Below are 15147 nucleotides of genomic sequence, written 5' to 3'. Positions count from 1 at the left end.
TACTTTAATTTGCTCATCCCACCTCAGGAGCAGTGTATTTGTTTTCTGTCTCTGTTTTAATCCCTGGATGATGACATCTGGAGCGGACTGCATCCAGCCTGTCAGATTCTGCTGAAAGTGTGTTTTTGGAGGGAAAGAGGAAGACTACATTTTTTAAAGTAGGGTTTATGCCCTTCTGGTCCACAGCCACTTTCACCAGTTGATAGCATGGCTTTGACTACACTGACAGTAATTTTGCAGCAGACAGGACTTATCAGCTACCCTGGACATAGAAAAAAGGATCTTGTACTAGAATGACAAGTTAAAAAATTTCAGGTGCTACTAGAAAAGAATAAAGGGGACTTCTTCCACTCCAGACAGAGACCAGTAAAAAGCTCCAGAACTGTCCCCTGGAAATCTAAGCCTTCAACTGTTTTTTTTAAACATGTTCACAGCCGTACTCTCAAACAAAAAACATAATTCTTCTCTCAAGAGTCTAAGCAGCTCTTACAGCTGATGCAAGAGCTGGGTTAAAAGACCAGGCAGGTGCAGAGTATGTCACCTTAGAGGGGAGTGAAATGAAAGACACAACACTGAACCGGATTCTCACCCAAAGCGCTTATGGCCTCAGCAACCTACCACCCCCAGTTACATCTTGGGCCGTCAGCACCAAACTTCCTTTAGTCAGAAAGTCCTTACAACAGAAGATTTAATTAAGTCCTCAAGATTTGGAATTCCTCTTAAGATGGCTCTTAAGAGCCTACTACCCTCACCTCTTTCTACAAGGGTTGCATTTAACTGAGTGCTGTCCCATCCCAGTAGTGATTTATCCCAGCTCTGCCTGGATGTTTTCTGGAATCAGACTCCTTCATGCTGTATTATTCTCAGCTGACCTTGTTCTCAGGCATTACCTCCTCTGAACAGAGACAGTAAGAAACTGCCCGCAAATCAGACTAAACAACCAACCATTTATTGTTAGGCAGTGTTGATACCATCCATGGTCAGCCCAAGGTTTGAAGATAAAGTAGCTCAGCTTTCCTAATAGGCTCATGTGTTCAGATGACTACAGATGTCTCCTCCTGTGGATGTAACTGAAATACAGCTGGTTTCAAGAAACAGGAATTACAGATGAATTGTAAAAATGAGTGGGACAACTGTGGAAGCCAGTGTGAGGGGCTGAAAACTGTAAGCCTCAGGGTGTTCAGCACCATATAAAAGCAGGTTCTCATGCGGCCTGAACAAATACCACACAAGAGACGAAGTTGCATCTTCAGGCAGCTTATTTCAGGAAGGTAACTGCTTTGCAATCCATCCTGTTCACAGGCCTTTACTGGAAAAAATATACACAGAGTACGACAACCTGCCTTAGAGCAAGAACTCACAGCTAATTCGCACTGATACAAACTACCAACAGGAACAGGAATTGACTGTGCAAGTACTGTAAACACAGGCACATAAATATGAACCAGTTTTTGTTTAATGACATGACACATCATACATATCATGTACTTTACTACATACACACCAAACTGAGTGTTTGGCTTCAGGATTTTAGAACTTGACTGCTTTATTTTCTGATTTCTTTATATTACCTTGACCTTCAGCCACTCACAGAACTACTTAATCTGATAAATCAGCTAGCTGAAGGCCAACTATTTAATTTGATAAATTAGCTAACAGAATGAAGACACCACATTTGCTGTACTGATACTGGGTTTACGCTGCTACAGGGACTGTAGCTTGTTGTTCAGATGACTTCTTTCAGTAACAAAGTTGATAGCCTTGAAAAAAAGAAAATTTTCTTTGGAAGGCACATTCTGCTTCATGTTTTCATGTTGCTGGTAATACCGGTTTTCTCTGACAATGTTTATGAATATCCAATTAGGTTTCAGCATGCCATTTCATGATGACTTGACAAGAGTCACTTGGTGACTGTGGAAGAGCCATGTGAAGCTATTCAGAATCCGTGCTTTTCAGACAACAGCAATTGTGGAGTACCATGTTTCCACTTAAGTACCAGTCTTTATGCCAAACCTACTGAAGCGTTATTGTAAATGGGTCACATCGACCTTTCCCTCTTTCTGAGCTGGCTGCTGCAGACAGGGAAATGCAATATCCAGTCTTGCTTGTGACCAGTTAATCTTTGGACAACTGACCCTTATTAGCTTTCTCTGGGAGCAATCTGAAGACCACGTGGTAGGACTGGATAGAGGGGGTTATAAGGCAGCCTATTTCACTACTTGAAAGGCATTGGACATCAAAACAAGGACCAGATCCATCAGATGACTAAATCAACACCTAAAAGGGTAGGAAGAGACGTCAAAAATAGAGTAAGTGTAAATTAAGCCTTTTAAAAATTTAAAAAAAAAAAAAAAAGGAAAGAGTAAAATCAAAGAAGTTTGATACGGACTTTTATCTACATTTTTATTACAGTGAGATGAACAAAATACGAGCAAATTGAGGAAAATGTAATGAACATTGCCTGATAACATTCTTAGACATTTCATGCATGCTTTTGAAGACTGCCTTGTCTTGACTTTTAAATACCTCTGGGACACGAATTGTAATTACAACAGATTTAGGAATTTGCCAAGACTCCTCTGAGAAACTGTGTCATTTGAGAAACATGTTTGTAAGAATTCATCAGAGTACTTGAACAAGGTGCTTGCTCAGTAAACAAATACTAAATAATTTTGCTATCACTTTCCTTTCTAGAACTTTCAAAACAGATATTAATTATTGTGTTGTTAAATTAGTCCATATGCTTAATTAGAATAGGACACACTACTATTTCTCCTACAGCATATTTCCCTTTCCTGAATAACTAAATTAATCCTTAATGAAATAAATCTTGCAGGACAAATCTGCATATAATATTTTAAAGAAGAAATTTGCATTATGAGTTTGTAAAAGCTCTTTAAAAGTCAATTTAAGTCTTATCTTTTATGTATAGCTTAAAGATGACAAAGAGTAGTAGACTGCAAAAACAGTAAGGTCATCGCTAAAATCTAAAGTAACCAAGAATTAGTTTCTTTACTACTGGATTTAAGCAGCTATTTTTTTTCCTAAGAATTGCTCTACCACTTAAAAAAAAAAAAAAAAAAGCTTTTCTACTGATTGTTAAACACTTGTTAGCACTGAGATACTACGTCTGTGGGTTACAGAGAGACAGTCGCTGGTAAACATTTACTTTAATACATTAAAGTCAATGGCATTAGATTAGTGATGCCAGCTCACATAAACTGTAAAGAAAAAGACAAAAGCTTAGCATTGCTATTTTTAGCACAAGTTTGAAATGCATGCAATAGGACTAAACTTGCCTTGCATTCCAGTCTTTCCTTGGTACCTTGCACAAACACAAACTAACAGGGGCCCTTCATATACAACTTGGCACACTGGCATTTCCATCTCAGAAATGCAAGGTCATTGCTGGAGAGGACACGTATGCTGTTACAGAACCACTACTGGTGGGAAGGCAGCGGCACCAGCTTCAGGCAGCACAAATAGCCCAGAACATTCTCATCTACTAACAGGCTGATCCAAGGTTGACTGAAGTCAGTGAGGAGTCTCACCCTTGAAACTTCTCCCTCAACCCAAGTGTAATCAGCTGACTTCAAAGGTTTACAGTCAAATTAAAAGTATGCTTTTTAATTTTAGTTTTTTTTTCTTTTTTAAAAAAGAATGCTACAGTTGATATATGTCCACTAGGCCCCACAGTACAGAACCTGTTAAAGTTTAAATCTTTCACACCTCATTCAAGTGCCTTCCTTATATTTTTAAATGATTTGCAAATACCACACATCAATACCCACCTGTGTTATCAAAGGTATTTTTATTTGATTTAGATAAGACTATGTCTGGACTACTAACTTTCTACTCTATATAAATACAAGGCAGATCTAACAGTTTGGATTCAGCATTGTACATATTAAAACAAATTAGCTAATAATTTGAATTTTTCTTCCATAAATCATAGCAAAGACATTGAAGTTCTTTTTAAAAAAGGAGATAATTAAATATTACATGAGGTATTTTAACAAAGTGTATTTTCTCACTGGAATACATCTTAAAATAAGTACCCCTAGTTTAAATGACTTGGCGCAGTAAAACAGAACAGACAGTACTACAAGTATCCCTGTGACCAGCAGCAACTTCATTTTCACAGCATGATTTAACACTTGGTATTTTTTTATAACTAGAAACTAAAATTTGCATTCTATACTGTCTTCCACCTGAGCATATGAAGGAACTTTATAACCTTGTGATAACCTCCTCCCTCCAGACACAGTCAGACCAGTTAAAAAGCTGCAGAAAGAAAAGTACAGTGAGTTTTCTGTGATTTGCCCCAGGTCAAAGAGGAAGACGGTAGCAAAACCAGCCTGATATTCTTTCTCCTGTGTTGTCACAGATCTCCATTTTTTCTCTATGGATCTGAGGCCTAAGTCACTGTGTAATCTACTTTGTAACATTCACTATCTTTTTCTGTGCAGCATGTTCCCAGTAGCCCAAAAGGGCATGCAGTCTAGTAAACCAAGGTACACAGGACAAAAGAAAATGGAGCTACTAGTTATTAGTTTGAGATGTGACCTCTTACCAACATATCTAAAACAATTTACAAGTTAGGCTTTATCATCAAAATGGAAGTTTTATTTATATTTTCAACATGAAATACAACCAAATAGTGTTGTGCTGACAGACATGCTTTTCTGCAAGATTGGGCAATTCTGTCTTGCATATTCTGATTTTAAATAGATGCGAGTCCTATTTTAAACTTTTCCTGTACTCTGATGTTCATTGGAATTAACTCATTAAAAGCTGTATTTATAAAGCACCGATTGCAGGCTGTATATAACCAGGGAGTGATGACATACAACAGAAGACAACAATTACTCAGTTTTGGTTTATCCAGTAGTAAGTTACATAGGCATTTCTTCAAAATTCAAAAGCTAGCTTCCGTGGAGTCATGAATTGCTTCACCATTTCATCTGTGACCTGCTTCCGTCGCTCTTGATGAGCTGCTATCAAGGGCTGCAGTGTTTCAATAAGAACCTTCTTCAGCTCCCCCGTGAGCAATTCCCCGCTTGTGTATGCCTGTCAAGAAAATGTTGATTGCTAAAAACGGTGCTATATGGAAAAAGACTCAGTGTCATATATTTCTTTAAAAGCCTGGCCCTAGCAAATACAGATTTGGATGTCTTAAAAATAAGCACATGCCTTAGAAGATCATGTGGTATCACTCTGAAAATGTAACTTGCAAACTTGCTTGTTGCCTTGTAAAAGATTAAGGCGGCTGGGCAATTTCATATGTGACAAGTTATATGGACTGAATAAGCTACATTCGCAAGAATTTAACTAAGAAATCCTGTAATTATTTGCAGGAAACTTCATATTTTTCTCCCCAGAATCCCAGTTCAAATAAACAGTTACCCTAAGCTGTTTTTTGCAGTAAGAGGTACAAATTCTCATATCTTTCTCTCATTGCATTTGTGTAAGAGATTAGATATGATTAAAGTATCCTTTTTATAGCAAGGACAGTCAGAATCTATGTTCACACTAGTAGTCATATTCACAGTTGGTAATCTGTTCAATTGGTCCAATACTGAAAATGCTTTAACTAGAAGCACAGGCTAACAGCTGACTGGTTCAGCCCTGGTTAGAAACCATAGGTGGGGCCATTCAACTATGATTTGAAATAGCAATAAACGTGATAATCTTACCTCCCCTTGCCATCAAGTCATTCACAACACCAATTCAAGGTGCAACTGTTACTGACTGAAATAGCAATAAACCTGATAATCTTACCTCCCCTTGTCATCAAGTCATTCATAACACCTATTCAAGGTGCAACTGTTACTGATGCTCACTCAGCAACAGCAAAACATGCTAACAAGAATAAACTGAATTGTTGTAATTTCAGTGGTGTTTTTTTGGGGGATGATTTTGTTTGTTTGTTTGTTTGTTTATTATAAAAACACTGACAATGCTTCCTCTTGAGTATCAAGTTCTAAAAGTTTCTCCTTCTAGCACCATAACTGAAACAGCTCCACTAATGCCGCTATAAGCAGCGACTTCATGTTCTCTAATCTGGTTCTGAGGCAGCACTGCACCAAGCTGCTGGCTGTGGTCTAGGATTTGAGCTCTGTAGCAGAGTTATGCTGGTATTGTTGCAGTGGTTGGAGACTAATGGAAAACTGCTCAATATGTCAAATGTGCTCCAGATTTCCGTAAAGAATTTATAACAGTTTGCATGTGAATTAGTAGCTATCGAACTCTGCTCTTGTGTGGGAAAGAGTAGAGGGTTGGAGAGGAAGCTGCAGCTCTTGATGTTCTTGCAGCTGTTCCCAGTAGGAGAAAGCTGATAAATCGATGTGACATGGGTACTATCAACCGCAGATACTGCCTTCCAGAGAACGCATACTGCTTAGTATTGATAATGATCATAGAGCTGAAGGAAGTGAAATGTCTTGCTACTGCCCCAGGGACAGAAGTCAGCCAGATAGGTTTAAGGAAAATGCAACTTACATGAAGCAGTTTTTGCTTGTGATCAGTGAATCAACTCCTCATAGCTATTACATTTCTTGTGATAAGAAACCAGAAAAAACCAGCAAGCTTTAGACATGAGCCTTTGTAATTTTGCAGAGTATTTAGGTACCTTACACATTATGAACAGGCAGAGTGTATTACAGAGTTAAAACAACATTAACACTAAGGTGGCCTCATTTGAAGGGTAGGGGAGATACTGTCCTACTTGGTGTTGGAGATCCTTATGAAAATACTAGGGATTTTTTTTTTTTTTTTTTTTTTTCCAAGAGCAGCTAGATTGACCTGGGAGAAAGAAGAATATTGCAAACAAATAGAAAGGTCTTAATATTGAAACTTGCAAGGGATGGAGAGTGCAAAAATAACACCACAATTACCTTCCTGGAGAAGGTTCATTGGAGGACTTAGTTACAGCTTTGTCCTCACAATAAGGAATGAATAGTATTATCTTCAACTTGGCTACTTACCTGCTTCAGTTGTTCAAGCCTGTCATCATCTTCTAGGAAGAAAGTCAGGTACATAAAAGATACATCAACATCACAGTTACCTCCGTACTTCCTGTGTTCTTCAATAGTATCTCTGCCTCCCGAGAAGGCATGCTTGTTGATCTGAAACAGCATAATGATTTTATGATATAATTTCTACTAAATTCTGGATTACTATATTGTAAACAGAGGTGTATCACGATCCTTCAAATTCTATACTAAGGACTAGCTGAAGGGTGAGTGGGGCAAGTTAATGTAGAGCCTCAGGACTGAAGCTGGGAGGCAAAAGGAGGTCATCAGAAGCTAGCAGGGAAAAATGGCTATAAACATACACCCCAGACAGAATAACCGGACCAAAAATAAAGCAAAAATGAAAAGTAATCCACCCAAGATTCAGTCAAAAAGGTTTTATGTCCCTTTTGCTGAAGCAATTGCCTGTTGGATAGAATTTGTGCTTACAGGAAATGTACTTTATGTAAGAAAAAATAAGATATTCACTTCAACAAGAAATTAATTTTGAAGGAGATGAATCATAGAATCATTTAGGTTGGAAAAGACCTTCAAGATCAAGTCCAACCATCAACCATGCCCACTAAACCATGTTCTGAAGTGCCTTGAATACGCGCTTTTTGAATACCTCCAAGGATGGTGACTCAACGACTTCCCTGGGCAGCCTGTTCCAATGCCTGACAACCCTTTTAGTACAGAAATTTTTCCTAATATCCAACCTAAACCTCCCTTGCCGCAACTTGAGGCCATTTCCTCTCGTCCTATCTCCAGCCACCTGACAGAAGAGACCAACACCCACCTCACTACAACCCCCCTTCAGGCAGTTGTAGAGAGCGATCAGGTCTCCCCTCAGCCTCCTCTTCTCCAGACTAAACAGCCCCAGTTCCCTCAGCCACTCCTCATAAGACTTGTGCTCCAGGCCCCTCGCCAACTTGGTTGCCCTTCTCTGGACACGCTCCAGCACCTCAGTGTCTTTCCTGTAGTGAGAGGCCCAAAACTGAACACAGTACTCGAGTGCGGCCTCACCAGTGCCCAGTACAGGGGAACGATCACTTCCCTGCTCCTGCCGGCCACACTATTCCTGATACAAGCCAGGATGCTATCGCCCTTCTTGGCCACCTGGGCACACTGCCGGCTCACATTCAGCCAGCTGTCAACCAGCACCCCCAGGTCCTTTTCTGCTGGGCAGCTTTCCAGCCACTCTTCCCCAAGCCTGGAGCGTTCCATGGGGTTGTTGTGACGCAAGTGCAGGACCCGGCACTTGGCACTTGGCCTTGTTGAACCTCATACCGTTGTCCTCAGGCCATCGATCCACCCTGTCCAGATCCCTCTGTAGAGCCTTCCTACCCTCCAGCAGATCAATGCTCCCGCCCAACTTGGTGTCGTCTGCTAACTTGGTGAGGATGCACCCGATCCCCTCGTCCAGATCATTGATAAAGGTATTAAACATAACCGGCCCCAATACTGAGCCCTGGGGAACACCACTTGTGACCCGCTGCCAACTGGATTTAACTCCATTCACTACAACCCTTTGGGCTCGTCCATCCAGCCAGTTTTTCACCCAGCATGAAGAAAGCATGGAGAATTTTTGAAGAAATCCTAGAGAGAACCTAGTCTCCTCGTTTTCTCAGGGAAAAGGAAAACAAGAGAAAGCAAAGGTAAAGATTACAAACCCCTGGCTAGAATGGCTAAAATTAGACAAATGCCCTGTTGTTCAGTCTAAAAATGGAATATTTGCTGACCCTCCCCCTCTCTTCTTAAGCATAGCTTCCTATGGGGAGATGAACTCCACTGGTGAATAGATCTATCTGCTAATCCCATTCCCAGTAAATTCAGAAACCACTGGCCAATTTGAAAAAATTTATACATGTGTAGAACTCTCAGAGGATGCTAATCTTCCTACAAATTAAAAGAAAATAAATTGCCAGGAAGAAAAAAGTATTTCTCAACCATAAGCTGAGCTTTCATTTGGCTCTTGTATCTTTTCAGATATCATCATCAACCAGCCAAGAGACACACATGCATATGAAGTAGATTTTTTTTTTTAGTTCTGGTACCTAGGAACTGTTATATATTTACAATTTCTGAACATTTTTATCATCTGTATGACTGTCTACTGCTTTTTTGAATCTTTCTAGCCACCACGTTACAGTTGATATCTTGTGGCAACGAATTACATACAAAAATGATGCACTGATAAATATCTAAAGAAAATAAACTGCCATCTGCCACGTTACATCTATTCTTATATTGTAGGACAGCCTGAATAGTTTACAGATACTGAGGCAGCTAAGTTTTTACATATTGTTTTGCACTTCTCCTAACCTGTTTCCTTACTAGATTTTGAAAGTCTTTGTATGAAATTTTTTCTATGTCCCTCCTCTCTACAGTCTGCCTTCTTACTAAGAAAGGGATTAAATACAATATGCCAGGAGAAAACACATTACTGTTTTACACAAAATGTTGCCTATATTAATCTCAAGTTCACTTTTTACATATTCTGGCACCTGTTCATTGACTGAGGGTTTCAATGGTTTATCTATAGTGATGCACTGATCTTTTCCCTGAATTAGAATCTAAATAACAGTTTCTAGGAAAAGAAGCAAATAATTGAGCTGTAATTTGGTGCTGATAGGTGAAATAAGACTAGTTTATTATAATGTTGCCATTTACCTCCTTAGATTTCCCAGAAGCTTCTCAGCCTTTCCCAATACCTAGTATTTTTTCATCTTCTATTACCTGTAAGTTTTGAACCTCATTACTTAGCAACGTACTAGCAATCTGAAAAATGCTGTAAGCAGTAATTTTTTTCTGTGCAGCAGTGGCACTCTCTTTTTAACACCCATCACCAGAAGTCACCTTTCCTACTCTATTTTTTTATTTATCGGCCATAACAATATTTGGTCTTTCACTCAAGTTCTAGTTCCATAAAGACTTCTTTCTGATGGGCTTCAGAAGCTGAAATAAATCTCAGTGTGCCCTCCATTACTCAGTACTTTACATTATGTTCAGAATTTTCTCTTTATAGCTTTTATATTCCAAGTAGCTAGAATTATTTTGTTATTTTTCCAACTAGTTTAAGGATAGCAGAAAGAGGACTTACTAACTGCACATAAGGCATCTTGGATTTCTTTGCAGGTTACTAACTACTTGCCAGGAAAAAATGGAAGAATATTACCAACATTACCACTAACCATGTATCCTCTATTCTGAAATTATAGGCTTTTTTTAAAAAGCAACTGTGTAACTGTGCATATAAACTGGAATTATTATAATCCAAACACATGAAGAATTCCAATTCTTCAAAACAGTACTGTTTAATCAGTTTCTACAGAAGATAATGAATCATTATGAGATTACTGCAGAAGAACCTGACCTATACATGAGTTTGTTTAACCATTAGAGAATTAATCCAAGCCCACCCAGCAGAAACAACATATACATCTTTTTTCTTGTTTTGACGGATAGTTAATTCATGTCTGGTTATCATACCTATAAATCTTTTTCCAAAGACTGATTTTTATTTATTTTTTTAAAATACCACAACACAAGTGAACTTTTGCTAAACTAAATCATCTCACACTGGATAAGAGGGATTCTCCTCTGAGCTAGAAGGGGCACTAGGAATATACTCAGATAGGAAAAAAGACCCTTCTAAAACTTAGGTGAAATTCAACATAATGTTTAATTGCGATTTGGAGGGAGGAGTGTATGGCAGCAGCAGATCCCCAAGCAGCAGGAAAAGTCTGACCTGTGTTGTAACTGTCATTGTGCAATACTTGGTGCTCCCAGCAAGGAGAGGCAGGGAAGAGAAAGAGCTGTTTATTTGGTTTACAGCATGAACTGTCAGATTTCAAAACTATGGCAACATAATATTTATTTTTAGAGTATCAGCCTCCACAGCTCTTATTCTTACACCGCTGCTCTGCAGATATCAGATAAACAAACATGACATTTTGTACATTATTCTAACTAGTATTTGTACTGTTAGACTTGTTGGCAAGGCAAAAGATTATATTTGACAGTCTAGGTAAATTTGCATAACTTGGACAATTCCTGAAGATGCTTTGCAATGAAGTGTATGGGAAAAGAGATGCAGATATGTTCAAAGAAAACATTAAAAAATTGCCATTGTAACCGTGAGGACCACCACCCCTCTTTGTTATAAAGTTCTGCGCTCTCAAGTTTTGCAGGTCCTTACCTTTGTCTTTATTTGTTTGGGTGTATCAGTGAGGAAGATGGAGGAGTTTGGGTCACTAGCACTCATTTTTGTCTGTGCTCCTTGCAAAGCTGGGAAGAAGACTGAGTGCATTAAGGCTGGTTTAGGCTGTCCAATTCTAGGTGCTACATCTCGGGTCATTCTAAAATAAGGATCCTAGAACAACCATCAGTAAAAGCAAAGAATAAGTTGAAAAATGTGATTTAAAAGCCGATTAATGCTGACTTGTTCATCCCTTAACAGGTGGTCTCAAAAAAACCCCAAACCCCACAAAACATTCTAGAACCTACTTCCAATCCAGTTCATCCAGAAGAACAAACAAAATTCTTTTTTTTCACTTCAAGAGTTTTGCTGTACACTCCAATTCCCTCAATTATTAGGCATATTTACAAAGATTTACATGAATTCAAATAATTATGAAAACTATGCTTAGTACACCTGGAGATGGATGCAGACTAAGATGCAAGCTTCCTCCCAAAGCATTTAACCACCAGCACAGAATTTGAATTAAAACCGTGATCAAGCTGGCAGTGCTGTGCTGATGATCTGACTTAAACCAAGTGCAATAATATTGCTACATAATATTGTGGCTGATGAATGTAAGTACATCATCCTCCAGTGACTGTCCCTGTGACTAAAATAGCTAAAGATTCAGACAGTACAGGATTTGATTCCTAGAAACAATACTTACTCAAAGTAATAACACTATCACTGTCATTTGTAGCTGATGTTCTTCCATCCTCTCTATAGATCTGAATTGTTAAGGTTCTGCAACATTTCTGGCAAACTATTTCAATGCTTCTTTATTCTTACTGATAGAAGGTTTTTTCGCTATGGTTCAACATAAATCACTTGTGCTGCAAGTTAAGCTCATTACATCTTGACCTAGTTACCATGGAGATGGCCAAAAGTTTCTTCCTACCCCCATGTCAGTATAATTTTGCATAGATTTTACTGTCTTTGCTTTCATAGATGTCAGCTCACTGTGAACTGGGTTGAGATCAAGACAGATCCAAAACTGGCAAGAATGAGTAACACATGAATACATGATTGTTGGGTTAAGCCTTCATCTTTGTCAGGACACAGCACAAAACCCCTTTCTCTCTTCCAGCTTCTGCCCCAGAAAGGTGCTTGCAGGAATGTTTTACAGATGTTTCGATATACCACCATGAAGCTTGAATGGTACATTACAAAACCAAATCCATGAAAACCAAATTAAGTAATATGATTTTCTTACCTGATCAATAGCACATGGGATAAGACACTGAATGTTCTCCTTGCCATTGAAGATCTGTGGAAATGATGAACTGAAGGATGGAGCAGCTTGAATTGCAGGAAAGCTGATCTTTCCTAGAAAACAACATGTTTGGAAAAGCTGAGAAGCCAATATAAGCAATGATAAATAGAACTTTTTGAAATATGTAAAATGCATAAGTGAATCATTCAGATACTCAGTTGAAGACCAATATCTATCTTTAATGAGCAGTGTTGCCTTATCTGAGGAAACTTTTTCACCTTTAACTTCTATGATGTCAACAAACCTCCAAATAACATAGGAATTAATGAAAAAAGGCAGGCTGTGATCACAAAGGTTCCAGAAAAGGTTCATCAGTGCATACTCCCTTCATCACTGAACTATCTACTCTTCTCAGAAATGCAATTGATTATATCATCACTCTGAGCTGCTCATTTTTTTCTCTTTGTGAGGGAATGAGTATAGAGCTACTTATCAGGCAAGTTCCCCTCTAAGATCTTAGAATCATTACTATAAGCATGCTGTACTCGTGAAGCATCTCAGATGTGCCTAGCTTTCTTTTTTATACAGTGCTTAATCACAGAGCGACCAACCTGCTTCCCTGATTAAAATCCTCTCAGAACAGAAAGCAAATAGCAGATTTTTCCAAACAGTAATGAAGTAATTATCATAATACCAACTTTTATTAGAGCACTGTTAAGACAGAAGTAGGAATCTGTTCCTTGGCTACACTGAAGGCTGAAAAGCTGTCACTGGCCCAATTACTGGTCAAATAATTATGTTAGTGCTCAGGAACACCAAGGTTTTAATGCCATTTTTGACACAGAATCTTTTTTTGGCCAATGTGACAGAAACCTGCAATCACACTGAAGTAAATGGAAGGTAGAGTTACCCAACACCTTGATAATTAGGCTTTTGAGCGCTCCTTAACTTTTTTCATATATGTGTATGTGTGTGTGTTTGTATTAACGTAACTTTTTCTGAAGCGAAAAGCTTCTATATAAATTTGGTATAGAAATTTCTAGGAGGTGTAATTGACTATAGCTTAAAAAAAAAGAAAAAAGAAAAAAAAAGGAATAGTTCTCTATCCTGGGCACTTCAACATTGGTGTTTTGTACTTTGCTGTTACTAAGGCCAAATAGGTAGATATCGTGCTAGAAATTTCACTGTACAGTGTTTTCTGTACTGAAGGAACCACAATAACACCCTTTTAGAATCAGCCTAGAAACATGGATCTTCTTGCTTTTTCTATCGTTTCATGAGTGGCAGATACTAATCTCTTTAAATTATTACTTAAATAGTGCCATAGAGAGTGAAAGCAAGCATCACTTCTAGTAACTCATATTACTTCCTACCAATGCAATCACTGTCTGTAAAGCCAAAGATTCCTTTCACTTGGTTAAATGTAACATGCTTCTGAACTTTGACGATGTTTTTGTAGAATCCGGTACTTGTCCTGTGAGAAAGAAAGTGGAAAAATAAAACAAGAAGTAAGAGCAGAAAACTGTAGGTAGAAACTCTCACTCCAAAAGCTGAGAATGTCAAAAAACCTGCAGGATTAAATCTCACCATTTTGGACTTTTTGTGGCCCATTGAGATGATAAGTAAAGAATTATTTACAAACAATAATTTTATGCCTTGAAAGTTTAATTTATTCTTCCCTCCTCTCAACATTTACTGTAAATTTTTTTGGTCACAATTAACTGTCTGAACCCAGAAATATTTTGATTTGGAAATGGTGCCAAAATGTCTCATGGAGCCTGAAGTTTACTTATCCTTACGCCTCCCTGTGAACTCAGGCAACCTGAATAGATCATGTCTTCTCCGCTGCTTGGTATCCCCAGTGTGTATCCCATACAGGACACCGTAGTTCACCAAAGGAATAGTAGCTCAAATCCTCCAAATTCTCATTTTCTACAGCTAAGTTCCCTGGTTGGACTTTCTCTGTCACCAAATACAGCAGCAACATTTCCAAATCAAAAATAGCTTAGCAATTTCTTCCTTTTTTATTTCTGCTGAGGAGCTGAAGCAAAAGAAAGCGCAGTTCTGACCTGCCCTCATTCAGCCACAGGGCAGATCTGTGTTAACACAACTTTTCTAAGGCAAGAAAGTCAGGAGAGTGAAAGGAAAAACTGCTTTGTAGGCTCCACATTCTGGGGGCTGTACATTATACAGTTTGTCTCTAAAACATATATTCTCTCATCCAAATCTTTAAGGAATCTCATCACCCCACATGGAAGAAAAAAGCCGACAGCTTCAGTCCTGAACTCTGCCATAAAAATTCTTCCTTCTGAGAAGGCAGTTCCAGCAGCAGTTTCTTTTTCTTTAATCTTCTTTAAACTTTATTCAAAGTTCAAATAATAATCTTTCATGTTGCATTATTAAATTAATTGACCACAACAAGTTGCTGAAATGCCTTTTGTTAGCACAGATAAAGTGGAAACACATCTCAAAGATTTTGATACCAACTTAAACAAATAAATCTGGAGGTTTCTTGGTGGTTTAGGTATTATTAAAATTTAGCTGGTTTAATATATTTTTCATAATATAACTTTAAGCATTGCACACACAAGTATTTTTTCTTATGTAATACAGGAGAATGACAATAGAATATATATAAAATGTTAGACAGCAGAAAAATTAATATGTTTCTATTTTAA

General features: G+C 38.2%; 1 protein-coding gene across 4 annotated transcripts in view; it reads right to left on the bottom strand.

The window, feature by feature from the left end:
• Window positions 1-2382: 2382 nt before the first annotated feature.
• The window catches only part of WARS1 (tryptophanyl-tRNA synthetase 1), a 29279-nt gene continuing 16514 nt past the window's right edge, over window positions 2383-15147 (bottom strand). For all 4 annotated transcript variants that reach the window (XM_030039466.2, XM_030039473.2, XM_030039482.2 and 1 more), the window contains exons 7-11: window positions 13843-13943; window positions 12470-12582; window positions 11215-11388; window positions 6987-7127; window positions 2383-5070 (exon numbers count right to left, since the gene is read on the bottom strand). In XM_030039466.2, the coding sequence (XP_029895326.1) occupies window positions 4912-5070; window positions 6987-7127; window positions 11215-11388; window positions 12470-12582; window positions 13843-13943 (688 nt within the window). In that variant the 3' untranslated portion in view covers window positions 2383-4911. The remainder of the gene's footprint in view (window positions 5071-6986; window positions 7128-11214; window positions 11389-12469; window positions 12583-13842; window positions 13944-15147) is intronic.

This window comes from Aquila chrysaetos, chromosome 2, assembly GCF_900496995.4.
Source record: "Aquila chrysaetos chrysaetos chromosome 2, bAquChr1.4, whole genome shotgun sequence".
NCBI classification, from domain to species: domain Eukaryota; kingdom Metazoa; phylum Chordata; class Aves; order Accipitriformes; family Accipitridae; genus Aquila; species Aquila chrysaetos.
Note: the sequence above shows the minus strand (reverse complement) of the source record. Positions and strands in the feature narration are given on the sequence as shown.